The sequence below is a fragment of the Hyla sarda genome, chromosome 5, assembly GCF_029499605.1.
Source record: "Hyla sarda isolate aHylSar1 chromosome 5, aHylSar1.hap1, whole genome shotgun sequence".
NCBI classification, from domain to species: domain Eukaryota; kingdom Metazoa; phylum Chordata; class Amphibia; order Anura; family Hylidae; genus Hyla; species Hyla sarda.
This window is the reverse complement of record NC_079193.1, coordinates 367855697-367871090: the sequence shown is the minus strand read 5'-3', so window position 1 is coordinate 367871090 and position 15394 is coordinate 367855697. Positions and strand designations below refer to the sequence as shown.

Genomic DNA, 15394 nt, shown 5'->3' with positions numbered 1-15394 from the left:
ACTTTTATTATGTCCTCCACGTGTTTTCATGGGTTTCCTCCAGTTTCTCTTATTTCCCTCCACAGTCCAAAGTCAGTGTTTCCCAACCAGGGTGCCTCCAGCTGTTGCAAAACTACATCTCCCAGCCTCATTGGAGCTCTAGAGCAGTCTTTCCCTACCAGTGTGCCTCCAGCTGTTGCAAAACGACAACTCCGAGCATGCCCGGACAGCCTATGGCTGTCCGAGCATGCTGGGAGTGGTAGTTTTGCAACAGCTGAAGGCATCCTGTTTGGGAAACAGTCCATAGTCGTAGTTTATAGCAGTCTTTCCCAACCAGGGTGCCTCCAGCTGTTGCAAAACAACAACTCCGAGCATGCTGGGAGTTGTAGTTGTGCAACAGCTGGAGGCACCCTGTTTGGGAAACAGTCCATAGTCGTAGTTTATAGCAGTGTTTCCCAACCTGGGTGCCTCCAGCTGTTGCAAAACTACAACTCCCAGCCTCACTGTAGCTCTAGAGCAGTCTTTCCCAACCAATGTGCCTGTTGCAAAACTACAACTGCCAGCATGCCCGGACAGCTGAAGGCTGTCCGGGCATGTTGGGTGTTGTAGTTTTGCAACAGCTGGAGGCACCCTGTTTGGGAAACAATCCATAGCCATAGTTTATAGCAGTGTTTCCCAACCAGAGTGCCTCCAGCTGTTGCAAAATTACATCTCCCAGCCTCTTTGTAGCTCTAGAGCAGTCTTTCCCAACCAGTGTGCCTCCAGCTGTTGCAAAACTACAACTGCCAGCATGCCCGGACAGCCCTTGGCTGTCCGGGCATGCTGGGAGTTGTAGTTTTGCAACAGCTGGAGGCACCCTGTTTGGGAAACACTGGTTTATAGTTTGATTTGGCTTTCTATAAAATTAGCCCTAATGTGTGATTTTGTGAGTCTGAACTGCGCTATGGAATCTGTGTGTGCTATAACTGAGTAACTGGAGAAAAATGGTGGTGATGCCATCTTAGATAATTGTCATAGTCATATGCTGTTATTTCTCTTACAGGTAAGCTCTTCTGGTATCAGGTCCACTATGACATGCATGTCCGGACACACACGCGGGAGCACCTCTACTACTGCTCTCAGTGCAGCTACTCCTCCATCACCAAGAACTGCCTGAAACGCCACGTCATCCAGAAGCACAGCAACATGTCCATGAAGTGTCCGGCCCCAGGCTGCAGCTACTCCAGTCCTGACAAATACAAGCTTCAAGCCCATCTGAAAGTCCATGCTGAGCTTGTAAGTACGGCACATAAAGGCTTTAAAGGGGTACTCCACTGGAAAACATTTTCTTTGAAATCAACTGGTGCCAGAAAGTTTAACAGATATGTAAATGACGTCTATTAAAAAATCTTAATCCTTCCAGTACTTATCAGCTGCTGTATGCTCCACAGGAAGTTCTTTTCTTTTTGTATTTGCTTTCTGTCTGACCACAGTGCTCTCTGCTGACACCTCTGTCCATTTTAGGAACTGTCCAGAGAAGGAGAGGTTTGCTATGGGGATTTGCTCCTACTCTGGACGGCTCATAAAATGGACGGAGGTGTCATCAGAGAGCACTGTGGTCAGACAGAAAGGAAATTCAAAAAGAAAATAACTTCCTCTGGGGCTTATACCAGCTGATCAGTACTGGAAGGATTAAGATTTTTAAAAAGAAGTCCTTTACAAATCTGTTAAAATTTCTGGCACTAGTTGATTTAAAAAAAAAAGTTTTCCAGCAGAGTACCCCTTTAATGGGGTACTCCACTGCCCCAGTGTTTGGACCCAGGCTGGGTGCTGGCTGCGGGGTTCTGACGCCACCCCCATGCCCCTTGTGACATCACTCCATGACCCCTCAATGCAAGTCTATGAGAGAGGGCGTGGCGGCTACCACGCCCCCTCCTATAGAGTTGCATTGAGGGGGGGTGGTCTTGACGTCACGACCCCGCAGCCTGCACCCATCGTTTGGAACAAAATGTTTGTTTGTTTGTTTTGTATTTTACTACTCATTATGTTTCAAAAACATTTTCTTCATAGGTCTTTATTACAAATTTAGTTTAGTTTCTCTTCTACAGCCTTTTGTAGTGTCAGGATTACAAAAACCCATTGGGCTGTTTCTGACTGGCTTAGTCTCCAGCCCGATCTCTTCTCTCCAGAGCAAACTGATTTGTACCCAGATGAAAGTAGATCTAGATATGAATCAGCTAATGTGAACATGAAAAAACAAAAAGGCAGGAGGGTAAGCGCCCAGAGAGAGAGAGAGTCTTCAGTCTTTAGGATTCCACCCCCAGTGGTAAGTGGACCCGCTGGACCTTCACATTATAATAGATGACAAGTACATACATTCCATGTGAAGTAGCTGAATCAGAAATTGTTTAGTTGCTTCTGCTTTGTCCTGCGAATTGAGGCTCAGTCCATATCGGGAACAGAAGTAGCAAGGAAAAAAAGCTGACATTTGGCGCCGCCAACACTTGCTTCATACTCCACAAACACTTTGTATGTGAGACAACAGCAGCCATTTTTTTTTTTAAAGGAAATTGGCATCTGTGACTTGTTTCAGAGAGAGAATTTCCCTTCCTACTGATATGTAAAAAACACAAATGCTGATCATGTGTCATTGTCCTAGGTTATTGGGGATTTAACCAACAATGACCTGCTCACCAGACGATACCTTGGATATAGGGAGTATTCCTCACTCGGATGCCGCCAGCATCAACCGGTACCCTGTGTATTGTGACGGTAGTAACACTGTAGAGATGAATGATGCTCTTGAGGCAGGAGCAAAAAAAGATACTAAGTCGTTGTCGCCCAATAAAATAACAAAAAATGCCTTATTGCCAATATGCTCAGACAACATCATAGGATCTGATCACAAGGGTTGCTGCCCCCTCGAAATGCATTGTCCAAGTATTTTGCCATTGAATCCGTTTTTCTTTATTATTTTCCTATCCAGCATTCGGTTATTATTGCTAAGGCGGCGCTCACCCAGTAAAGTATCTTTTTTGCTTTTTACCTCAAAAAGATCATTTTTTCTCATACAGATTCTACCAGAGTAGGAGCTGCTGCTTGTTACAGGTGTAATCTGAGAAAAAATAATGCTGTATGCATTCTCTGTCTGCTCCTTTGCCTGTGGTATCGTTCAGTACAAGGTAGCATGCTGTAACCACACCTCTTTTTTCCCTAAATGTCCCAATAAAGATATACACATATATATATATATATATATATATATATATATATATATATATATATATATACACACACACACACACACACACACACACACACACACATATATATATATATATATATATATATATATATATATATATATATATATATGTATATATATATATGTGTGTGTGAAAGGGAGATGGTAGTGTAGGCTGAAGAGGCTGGTCATGACATCACCCAGGGGACATGGATAGAGCTCAGAGACAAGATTCAGCCACACCTCCTGAGACACTTGTGTCCGCTCAGGAGAGAGGGAGAAGCCTGGGAGTGACTGAGACAACCCACACTGACTATACAGATTGCTGTTAGAGAGGGAGTAGCTTGAAGCTGTTGAGACAACAACACGCTGACAATAAGAGGACTACAAAACTTCCTGTCAGGGTTCAATCATGTAAAAGCTTGCTGAAGCCAGTACAATTTGTAATGACACTATGTTAGTGAATTTACATCATAGGGTATGTTCTCACGTGTGCATTTTGCTGCAGATTTTCTGCTGCTCATTTTCCTACCCATTGACTTCAATGGGTAGAAAAATCAGCAGCTGAAAACCAGCAGCAAAAAACACACATGTGAACGTATCCGTAGTTTGATATGTTTATTAAAATACATTTTCTGATCCTGGAACACCCCTTAAGGGGGAGATCACATGTAGTCTTTCACAATTTCACATTTGGATTCACAAGAGTAAGTACCCTGCTTCAGCCGGGTAACCCTGTGTGTCCACTAGTATCGGCAGATTTCCGCAACCACAAGTTGAAACACAGCTACCTGGCTGCAGAAGGGAGCTTGCTCTTGTGACTGCAGTCGGTACATCCGCAGCATGAAATACGCTGTGGATGCGCTACGTGTAAATAGACCTTTATGGCGTACAGCATCCTGCACATATTTGAGGCACAGGATTTGAAGCTGCAGATTTTATGCTGCAGAGTTCAATGTAAACCAAATGACTGAACACAGCATCAAATCTGCAGCTCCAAATTCTGGCCATCAAATATGTGCAGGATACTGTACGAGTGAATTGACCCTTCAGGCCCCTCTGCTCTGGGTTATAGAGGGCTCCTAATTAGACCCCCTTAAAGGGGTAATCCGCCCCTAGACATCTTATCCCCTATCCAAAGGATGGGGGATAAGATGTCTGATCGCCGGGGTCCTGCCGCTGGGGATCACCGCTATCTCAGCTGCGGCACCCCAGATATCCGTGCACGGATGACTGGCGATGCAGAGCTGAGGCTTGTGACATCACGGCCACACCCCCTCAATGCAAGTCTATGGGAGGGGGAGTGACGGCCGTCACGCCCCCTCCCATTGACTTGCATTGAGGGGGCGTGGTCGTGACAGCACGAGCGGGGCGTGACCACGGCATCACGAGCCTCTGGCGCTGCACCATACGCTCTAAACAAATGCCGGGTGCAGCAGGGGGATCGCGGGGAGGGGGCCCTAGCGGTGGGACCTCCGGGATAAGATGTCTAGGGGCGGAGTACCCCTTTAACATATGTGTATCAGCATTCATGGTTAGTAGTGAGTAGTATTCCCCCCCACCCTTTTTTTGTCCCTGCATCCTAAATTTTTGTTTTCATGTAAGTATAATAAGCTGCCAGTGTTGCCTTGGCCTTAGAAGTGCGTCTCTTAAAAAATAAAAAAATAAAGTCTCAGCAGAAGAATTTCCTTTTAGCAGTTTTTTCTGGGTAGGTTTTTTTTAGAGAAAGACACTCTGCGCCCGTATGAATGACAATATGCAGTTTCCATAACTACAGCAGGAAGAAAACATGCCCGTAGCTGATAATAGACGCGGGATCTGGTTCCTAAATAATGCTGGAAATGCTCATACATTAGTGACCAAGATGGACAAAGCTACTTAAGCTTTAGAAAGAAAAGTTTTTGCTGTGCCTGGAGGACTGTGCTGTGCCTCATATAAAAGGGACTCTGCTCAGCGGTGATAGTGTCCGCATTATACAGTCTGCAGTCCTTTTATAATCCAGACTATAGAAGTATCACTCTGCAGGAGTCGGCAGCACCCTCAAATTGGTATATAATGTACATTTGATTACCAGCTTTTTTCCACCCACGCTTTCCATTAGTGATAGATGAAATTATAGGTTTTATTAAAAATATTCTTATTAAAGAAGTGCTTAGGGAAGTTTTTTTTCTCTAGCTTGCAGCATACAGTGGGGCAAAAAAGTATATAGTCAGCCACCAATTGTGCAAGTTCTCCCATTTAAAAAGAAGAGAGGCTGTAATTTTCATCATAGGTTATAACCTCAACTATGAGAGACAGAATGAGAAAAAAAATACATAAAATCACATTGACTGATTTTTAAAGAATTTATTTGCAAATTATGGTGGAAAATAAGTATTTGTTCACCTACAAACAAGCAAGATTTCTGGTTCTCGCAGACCTGTGACTTTAAGAGTCTCCTCTGTCCTCCACTTGTTACCTGTATTAATGGCTCCTGTTTGAACTTGTTATCAGTATAAAAGACACCTGTCCACAACCTAAAACAGTCACACTCCAAACTCCACTATGGCCAAGACCAAAGAGCTGTCGAAGGACACCAGAAACAAAATTGTAGACCTGCACCAGGCTGGGAAGACTGAATCTGCAATAGGCAAGCAGCTTGGTGTGAAGAAATCAACTGTGGGAGCAATTATTAGAAAATGGAAGAAATCTCGATCTGGGGCTTCGCACAAGATTCCACCCCGTGGTGTCAAAATGATCACAAGAACGGTGAAAAAAAAAATCCCAGAACCACACGGGGGACCTAGTGAATGACCTGCAGAGAGCTGGGACCAAAGTAACAAAGGCTACCATCAGTAACACACTACTCCGCCAGGGACTCAAATCATGCAGTGCCAGCCTTGTCCCCCTGCTTAAGCCAGTACATGTCCGGGCCCTTCTGAAGTTTGCTAGGTAGCATTTAGATGATCCAGAAGAGTATTGGGAGAATGTCTTATGGTCAGATGAAACCAAAGTAGAACTTTCTGGTAAAAACTCAACTCGTCATGTTTGGAGGAGAAAGAATGCTGAGTTGCATCCAAAGAACACCATACCTACTGTGAAACATGGGGGTGGAAACATCATGCTTTGGGGCTGTTTTTCAGCAAAGGGACCAGGACGACTGATCCATGTAAAGGAAAGAATGAATGTGGCCATGTATTGTGAGATTTTGAGTGAAAACCTCCTTCCATCAGCAAGGGCATTGAAGATGAAACGTGGCTGGGTCTTTCAGCATGACAATGATCCCAAACACACCATCCTGGCAACGAAGGAGTGACTTCGTAAGAAGCATTTCAAGGTCCTGGAGTGGCCTAGCCAGATCAACTGGCCAGATCAACTGGCTCCAGAAAGTTAAACAGATTTGTAAATTGCTTCTATTAAAAAATCTTAATCCTTCCATTAATTATCAGCTGCTGAAGCTGAGTTGTTCTTTTCTGTTTGGCAACAGTGCTCTCTGCTGACATCTGTGCTTGTCTCAGGAACTGCACAGAGTAGAATAGGTTTGCTATGGGGATTTGCTTCTACTCTGGACAGTTCCCGAGACAGGTGTCATCAGAGAGCACTTAGACAGAAAAGAACAACTCAACTTCAGCAGCTCATAAGTACTGAAAGGTTAAGATTTTTTTTTATAGAAATAATTAACAAATCTGTTTAACTTTCTGGAGCCAGTTGATCTCTAAAAAATTTTTTTTCTCTGGAATACCCCTTTAACAGAGGACGGGAGGCGATACTATCTGTGCCTACTGTCCTGACCAAAAGAAGTTTTGAGGCTGATGCAAATTTTGTTTTTCATAAAGTTTGCTGCTTACATATTTTAAGAATATTTCTTTAGTTGCTATGGTTACTGAATTATACGGTAATTATAAACCTTTCTTAAACAACATTTTTACACTTTTTTTTTTTTTTTCAAAATAGTTTTTATTGAGCATTTTACAATCAATATAACAGAACAGTGAGGGGGAGGGAATGGGGGACAGGCGAGGGTTCAACGTTTTTACACTTTTTTTTTTTTTTTTCAGCCATATTTAATTTTTTTACGCTTTTATTGACAAACCTTATGCCGAGACTCAATAGTTATAGTTAGAGATGAGCGAATTTACAGTAAATTTGATTCGTCGCGAACTTCTCGGCTCGGCAGTTGATGACTTATCCTGCATAAATTAGTTCAGCTTTCCGGTGCTCCGGTGGGCTGGAAAAGGTGGATACAGTCCTAGGAAAGAGTCTCCTAGGACTGTATCCACCTTTTCCAGCCCACGGGAGCACCTGAAAGCTGAACTAATTTATGCAGGAAAAGACATCAACTGCCGAGCCGAGAAGTTCGCGATGAATCGAATTTAATGTAAATTCGCTCATCACTAGTTATAGTGGTGACTCTTCTTCTTTCTCAAGACTTTTGCAGTTCAACCTACCATGCTGGATGTCCAATTCCTGACTGGTGACCTCCCATTCTTTTCTATTCACAGCTTAGAGCAGTGTTTCCCAACCAGGGTGCCTCCAGATGTTGCAAAACTACAACTCCCAGCATGCCTGGACAGCCAACGGCTGTCCAGGCATGCTGGGAGTTGTAGTTTTGCATCATCTGGAGGCACCCTGGTTGGGAAACACTGGCTTACGATTTATCACAATTTCAGTGTTTTTAAATTTTTTTCTGCTTTTTCGAGCATTGACCACAGGTTCTCGGTGGGATCGAGATCTGGGGCGTTTCCTGGCCCAAAATTTCAATATTTTGTTCTCCGAGCCACTTGGTTTTCACTTTTGCCCTGTGACTTGGTCTTCATTGGTATATTCAGAGAAAAATAGACATAACTTTTAATACAAGCCCATAAAACAAGGGGTACCACTTAATACACAATGGGGGAGATTTATCAAAACCTGTCCAGAGGAAAAGTTGCCTAGTTGCCCATAGCAGCCAATCAGATCGCTTCTTTCATTTTTAACAAGGTCTCTGCAAAATGAAAGAAGCGATCTGATTGGTTGCTATGGGCAACTGGGCAATTTCTCCTTTGCACAGGTTTTGATAAATCTCCCCCTATGTGATCCAAAATAATATAGATAACTATTACAATGCGGTGGGTAAGCGCCACAATAGTTCTAGATGCGTCTGATGGAGCATATGACACAGATCACATCAACCCACCGACAAAGTCCGGATATCAAAAAAATATATACAACAGATGAACAAATTGGTCTTCATTGGCCCGGATTTACTAAGAATGCAGTGTAGGTTTCTTTGTGGGTTTTAAAGGGGTATTCCAGGAAAAAACGTATTTTTTTTCTATATCAACTGGCTCCGGAAAGTTCAACAGATTTGTAAATTACTTAAACAAATCTCAAGCCTTTCAGTACTTATGAGCTTCTGAAGTTAAGGTTGTTCTTTTCTGTCTAAGTGCTCTCTGAGGACACCTGTGTCGGGAAACGCCCAGTTTAGAAGCAAATCCCCATAGCAAACCTCTTCTAAACTGGGCGTTTCTCGAGACAGGTGTCATCAGAGAGCACTTAGACAGAAAAGAACAACCTTAACTTCAGAAGCTCATAAGTACTGAAAGGATTAAGATTTTTTCATAGAAGTAATTTACAAATCTGTTTAACTTTCTGGAGCCAGTTGATATATATATATAAAAAAAAAAGTTTTTCCCTGGAATACCCCTTTAAAATATACACAGTATTTGTTATTCCCTGTTTGTAATAGAATGACCATTTCGGGAAAAAAAAATTGGAGGCGTCTTGAAAACATAGAAAAAACTTTAGAAAGCTCGTCCACTTTGGGCTACTGGTTTGGTTTTATTTCCGCACCATCAGCTCTTTCACAGCGGTCACATCTCGGGGTAAACTCCACGTCGTATCTCTGATGGGTTTGCAGGTCTGTGGTCGTGGTAATCAATAGGTGTGACTGCGAAAGTCGAAGCCAGGCTTTTAATTAAGCCCCATGAACACGATGGGAACCGAGCGACAGAGAGGAGACAGCGGGGGGATTGTGAGGGCGGACGCCATTGGACTTGGGTAGAGCAGTTCTTTCTAATGAAGTCCTTCTTCACACGCATTTGTGACAAGTCACTCGCCCTTCCGTCCTATTAACGCTTCGGTCGAGGCTTGGATGTGCTGTAGGAAAGGAGCGTTGCCATCATTAATGGCGTCGGTGAGGGTCCCAGGTGTGTTTTCTTTTCTATGGGAAGTGCCATGTACGCTGATATATATTTATAGACGTAGATAAAACTTTTAGTGCATGCAATTATTCAGCTTCCCCACTGTTAGATTGTAGCTGAGCCGTACGGTGTCGGAATAGGTGTATAAAATTGGCAACGTGCTGCTCCGCGTCTGAGGCAGAGCTTCCCCTACATTATTCCTACGGAAAGGTTCTGAAATGACTTTTCATTGTAGACTCCACGGGGGTCTGGTAAATAAAACACCGAGGATGTATCACTAGATGACACGCCACCGCGTGAACCGGTCATGTAGAAGAAGCTAGCGTTACAATATTTGCATGAATATAAGCTTTTCTGCTCTCCGATGGGTTCTGATGCATCGAAAGACAAGAGCTTGTCCGGGCGCTAGAGGTATAAACATTGGCTCCCATGTACTTATGGTTATCTTGGCATCCAGGCTGTCCTCAAAACAAAAAGTCTTCAGTCACACCCAACACGTAGATCCTTGACCGAATCAAGACTTCCTTAAAGGGGTACTCCATTGGCCAGCGTTCGGAACATTTAGTTCCGAACGCTGTGGGGGTCGGCCACACACCCTCATGATGTCACACCCCACCCCCTCAATGCAAGTCTATGGCAGCCACGCCCCCTCTCATAGACTTGCATTGAGGGGGCGGGACCGACCCCCACAGCACATGCGTGCACAGCGCTCGGAACTAAATTTTCCGAACACTGGCCAGTGGAGTACCCCTTTAAAGACCATCAGCAAGACATTTGAAACTCGATACTTCCTCCCTTACTGATATTCAGTGAACTGATTCTACTCTGTTTAAAGGTGGTCTTAAAAGGGCACTCCTCTGGAAAACATTTATTTATTTATTTATTTTTAAATCAACTGGTGCCAGAAAGTTAAACAGATTTGTAAATTACTTCTATCGAAAAATCTTAATCCTTCTAGTACTTATCAGCTGCTGTATGTTCCACAGGAACTTCTTTTCTTTTTGAATTTCCTTTCTGTCTGACCACAGTGCTCTCTGCTGACACCTCTGGGGATTTCCTTGTACTCTGGACAGTTCCTAAAAGGAACAGAAGTGTCAGCAGAGAGCACTGTGGTCAGACAGAAAGGAAATTGAAAAAGAAAGGAACTTCCTGTGGAGCATACAGCAGCTGATTAGTACTGGAAGTATTAAGATTTTTAAATAGAAGTCATTTACAAATATACAGAAATGTGTGCAGCTCACAAACCACAATCCGAGGATATATTTGGTTATATGCCGAAACCCAACAGCCGGAATAGAGAAAAATAATATACAAAATGTATAACCAATCCTCAAGGATTCTACCCCAAAAGGTACACATTGGCCCTCATTTACTTAGAAAATCGGGTTGTAAGTTTATGTTTCTTTCTTACCCGACTGCTTTTTTCTCTGGTATTTATTATTATGTCGCATCCTGTTTGTCGCACGTGGGTTTTGTTGGTTTTGGTTTCCAACTCCTCTGAGTTGTCGGGAAAAAATCCACAACAATTCAACAAATTCGTGTTGGAAACCTTTATAAATACGTGGGAAAGCTCAGAAATGTCGGGTTACACCCCTTTTTCGGGTTTGGGAGAATCCACATCAGGTCCGTCGGGAAAAAAATGTTGCGACATGTCGCAGACAAAGATGCGCCAAAAAAACCCGACAAAACAAGTCTGGTTTAGAATAGTAAATGAGAGCCAATGTTGTTTAAATAAAATATAGTATCATAGGACACTTTAGTTAATAGTTTTTATTCAGTATATAAAATAATATAGATACAAATAGTATGCTGCACTATATATACTCTGGCACAAAATATAAAAAGGATGAAGGAAACTAGAGATGAGCGAACTTACAGTAAATTCGATTCGTCACGAACTTCTCGGCTCGGCAGTTGATGACTTATCCTGCATAAATTAGTTCAGCTTTCAGATGCTCCGGTGGGCTGGAAAAGGTGGATACAGTCCTAGGAGACTCTTTCCTAGGACTGTATCCCCCTTTTCCAGCTCACCGGAGCACCGGAAAGCTGAACTAATTTATGCAGGAAAAGTCATCAACTGCCGGGCCGAGAAGTTCGTGACGAATCGAATTTACTGTAAGTTCGCTCATCTCTAGTTGTATCATTGCTGGTGTAACTCCTGTAGGACTCTGCGTACGATGTCCTCTGTGCACCACGCGCGGAGGCGTTGGTGGAAGGTGTCTCTGCTGGCAGAGCGGATACCTTTGTGGGTGCGCTTGGCAGAGCGTCTCCCCTGACCTCCGCGCTGATGTTACAGAGCGGGTACCGCTGGATGGTTTGGCGTCCCTCGTGGTGTGATGAATGGAGTCCTGGGCGGGTGAGCTGATGGATCTTTCACAGCAGGTTCTCGGCTCAGATCGTGACAAGCATAGAGAAAGTCCGGAACGGATTCAAAACTGAGGTTTTTCCGGTCTCGGTGTTTTCCAGGTACTGGTGGTACTGGTGCCAGATTCACACTTTATAGATGAGTGCGATAATATAAAAGTGTCCTAGACGCGTTTCAGGGTTCTATTGCAGGTAACGCACGACCCTTTCTTCAGTAGGGATTAAAAGCAAATATATTTGCTTTTAATCCCTACTGAAGAAAGGGTCGTGTGTTACCTGCAATAGAACCCTGAAACGCGTCTAGGACAATTTTATATTATCGCACTACTCTATGATACTATATTTTATTTAAACAACATTATGTACCTTTTGGGGGTAGAATCCTTGAGGATTGGTTATACATTTTGTATATAATTTACAAATCTGTTTAACTTTCTGGCACCAGCTGATAAAAAGAAAAAAAAGTTTTCCAGTGGAGTACCCCTTTAAAGAGGATGTTGTCATTTCTAAAAATGCAGTTTCCTGGCATGTATAGATTCCTTAGGGATTTTGGAGTTATCAGGTGTGTAGAGTTCATCTGATGGGAGTCTTTGCAGCATGTTTTGTCTCGCAGTAGTTATATTCTTGTTTGTAGGGGCAGTATTATACTAGTTATATTCTTGTGTGTAGGAGCAGTATTATAGTAGTTATATTCTTGTATATAGGAGCAGTATTATAGTAGTTATATTCTTGTATATAGGAGCAGTATTATAGTAGTTATATTCTTGTATATAGGAGCAGTATTATAGTAGTTATATTCTTGTATATAGGAGCAGTATTATAGTAGTTATATTCTTGTATATAGGAGCAATATTATAGTAGTTATATTCTTGTATATAGGAGGCAGTATTATAGTAGTTATATTCTTGTATATAGGAGCAGTATTATAGTAGTTATATTCTTGTATATAGGAGCAGTATTATAGTAGTTATATTCTTGTATATAGGAGGCAGTATTATACTAGTTATATTCTTGTATGTAGGAGCAGTATTATAGTAGTTATATTCTTGTATATAGGAGCAGTATTATAGTAGTTATATTCTTGTATATAGGAGCAGTATTATAGTAGTTATATTCTTGTATATAGGAGCAGTATTATAGTAGTTATATTCTTGTATATAGGAGCAGTATTATAGTAGTTATATTCTTGTATATAGGAGGCAGTATTATACTAGTTATATTCTTGTATGTAGGAGCAGTATTATAGTAGTTATATTCTTGTATATAGGAGCAGTATTATAGTAGTTATATTCTTGTATATAGGAGCAGTATTATAGTAGTTATATTCTTGTATATAGGAGGCAGTATTATAGTAGTTATATTCTTGTATATAGGAGCAGTATTATACTAGTTATATTCTTGTTTGTAGGGGGCAGTATTATACTAGTTATATTCTTGTATATAGGAGCAGTATTATAGTAGTTATATTCTTGTATATAGGAGCAGTATTATAGTAGTTATATTCTTGTATATAGGAGCAGTATTATAGTAGTTATATTCTTGTATATAGGAGCAGTATTATACTAGTTATATTCTTGTATATAGGAGCAGTATTATAGTAGTTGTTTTCTTGTTTGTAGGGGGCAGTATTATACTAGTTATATTCTTGTATATAGGAGCAGTATTATAGTAGTTATATTCTTGTATATAGGAGCAGTATTATAGTAGTTATATTCTTGTTTGTAGGGGGCAGTATTATACTAGTTATATTCTTGTATATAGGAACAGTATTATAATAGTTATATTCTTGTTTGTAGGGGGCAGTATTATACTAGTTATATTCTTGTATATAGGAGCAGTATTATAGTAGTTATATTCTTGTTTGTAGGGGGCAGTATTATACTAGTTATATTCTTGTATATAGGAGCAGTATTATAGTAGTTATATTCTTGTATATAGGAGCAGTATTATAGTAGTTATATTCTTGTATATAGGAGCAGTATTATAGTAGTTATATTCTTGTATATAGGAGCAGTATTATAGTAGGTATATTCTTATAGGGGCAGTATTATAGTAGTTATATTCTTATAGGGGCAGTATTATAGTAGTTATATTCTTGTACATAGGAGCAGTATTATAGTAGTTATATTCTTGTATATAGGAGGCAGTATTATAGTAGTTATATTCCTGTATATAGGAGCAGTATTATAGTAGTTATATTCTTGTATATAGGAGCAGTATTATAGTAGTTATATTCTTGTTTGTAGGGGGCAGTATTATACTAGTTATATTCTTGTATATAGGCAATTTAGCAGGGGCATGAGAAAAAACACACAAAGAGATGTGATGGATAAAGGTAAGAAATGCCGCTTACCTTGTGGTGTTGTGCTAGCAGCAGGCACAACTCTGTTCAGCGCTTTATAGGTTGCGGCATGGTCCTGGAGCCGCTGGTCGTCGGTACCGCTGGCAGCGGTCAGGAGCGAGAGGATAGTTGTGGGGGTTGTCCCAAAAGTCCCACTTGCGGGAGCGGCGCTGCAACGGGAGGTTTAAGAAGTAGAAGCAGGCAGTTGCTTTGTGAAAAAAGGTTTTTATTTACCAAAGCGCGGATTGTACAGAGGAAACACAAAAGGCTTTCACAATTGGCTTGGCAGGCTGGGCAACACGTTTCGAGAGGGGATTCCTCTCTTCATCAGGTCCGGACCTGACGAAGAGAGAATCCCTTCTTGAAACGTGTTGTCCAGCCTGCCAAGCCAATTGTGAAAGCCTTTTTGTTGCCTCTGTACAATCCGCACTTTTGTGAAAAAAAGTTTTTATTTACCAATCAGCTGCCTGCGTCTACTCAAGTCTGACTATTGGGACAACCCCTGCCAAGGACTCCCGCAACTATCCTCTTTCTGTACATAGGCAGTATTATAGTAGTAATAGTCTTGTGTATATAGAAGCAGTGTTATAGTAGTTATATTCTTGTATATAGGAGCAGTATTATAGTAGTTATATTCTTGTATATAGGAGCAGTATTATAGTAGTTATATTCTTGTATATAGGGGTAGTATTATAGTAGTTATATTCTTGTATATAGGGGGCAGTATTATAGTAGTTATATTCTTGTATATAGGGGGCAGTATTATAGTAGTTATATTCTTGTATATAGGAGCAGTATTATAGTAATTATATTCTTGTATATAGGAGCAGTATTATAGTAGTTATATTCTTGTATATAGGAGGCAGTATTATAGTTGATATATTCTTGTATATATGAGCAGTATTATAGTAGTTATATTCTTGTACATAGGAGACAGTATTATAGTAGTTATATTCTTGTATATAGGAGGCAGTATTATAGTAGTTATATTCTTGTATATAGGAGCAGTATTATAGTAGTTATATGCTAATATATATGGGGAGCAGTATTATAGTAGTTATATTCTTGTATATATGAGCAGTATTATAGTAGTCATATTCTTGTATATAGGAGCAGTATTATAGTAGTTATATTCTTGTATATATGAGCAGTATTATAGTAGTCATATTCTTGTATATAGGTGCAGTATTATAGTAGGTATATTCTTGTACAAAGGAGGCAGTATTATAGTAGTTATATTCTTGTATATAGGAGCAGTATTATAGTAGTTATATTCTTGTATATAGGAGCAGTATTATAGTAGTTATATTCTAATATATATGGGGA

At 41.0% G+C, this 15394-nt stretch overlaps 1 protein-coding gene across 2 annotated transcripts in view; it reads left to right on the top strand.

Annotated features, from left to right (window-relative positions):
* Window positions 1–15394, top strand: part of ZFAT (zinc finger and AT-hook domain containing) — a 221879-nt gene that overhangs the window by 94009 nt on the left and 112476 nt on the right. For both annotated transcript variants that reach the window (XM_056522803.1, XM_056522801.1), the window contains exon 8: window positions 1022–1254. In XM_056522803.1, the coding sequence (XP_056378778.1) occupies window positions 1022–1254 (233 nt within the window). The remainder of the gene's footprint in view (window positions 1–1021; window positions 1255–15394) is intronic.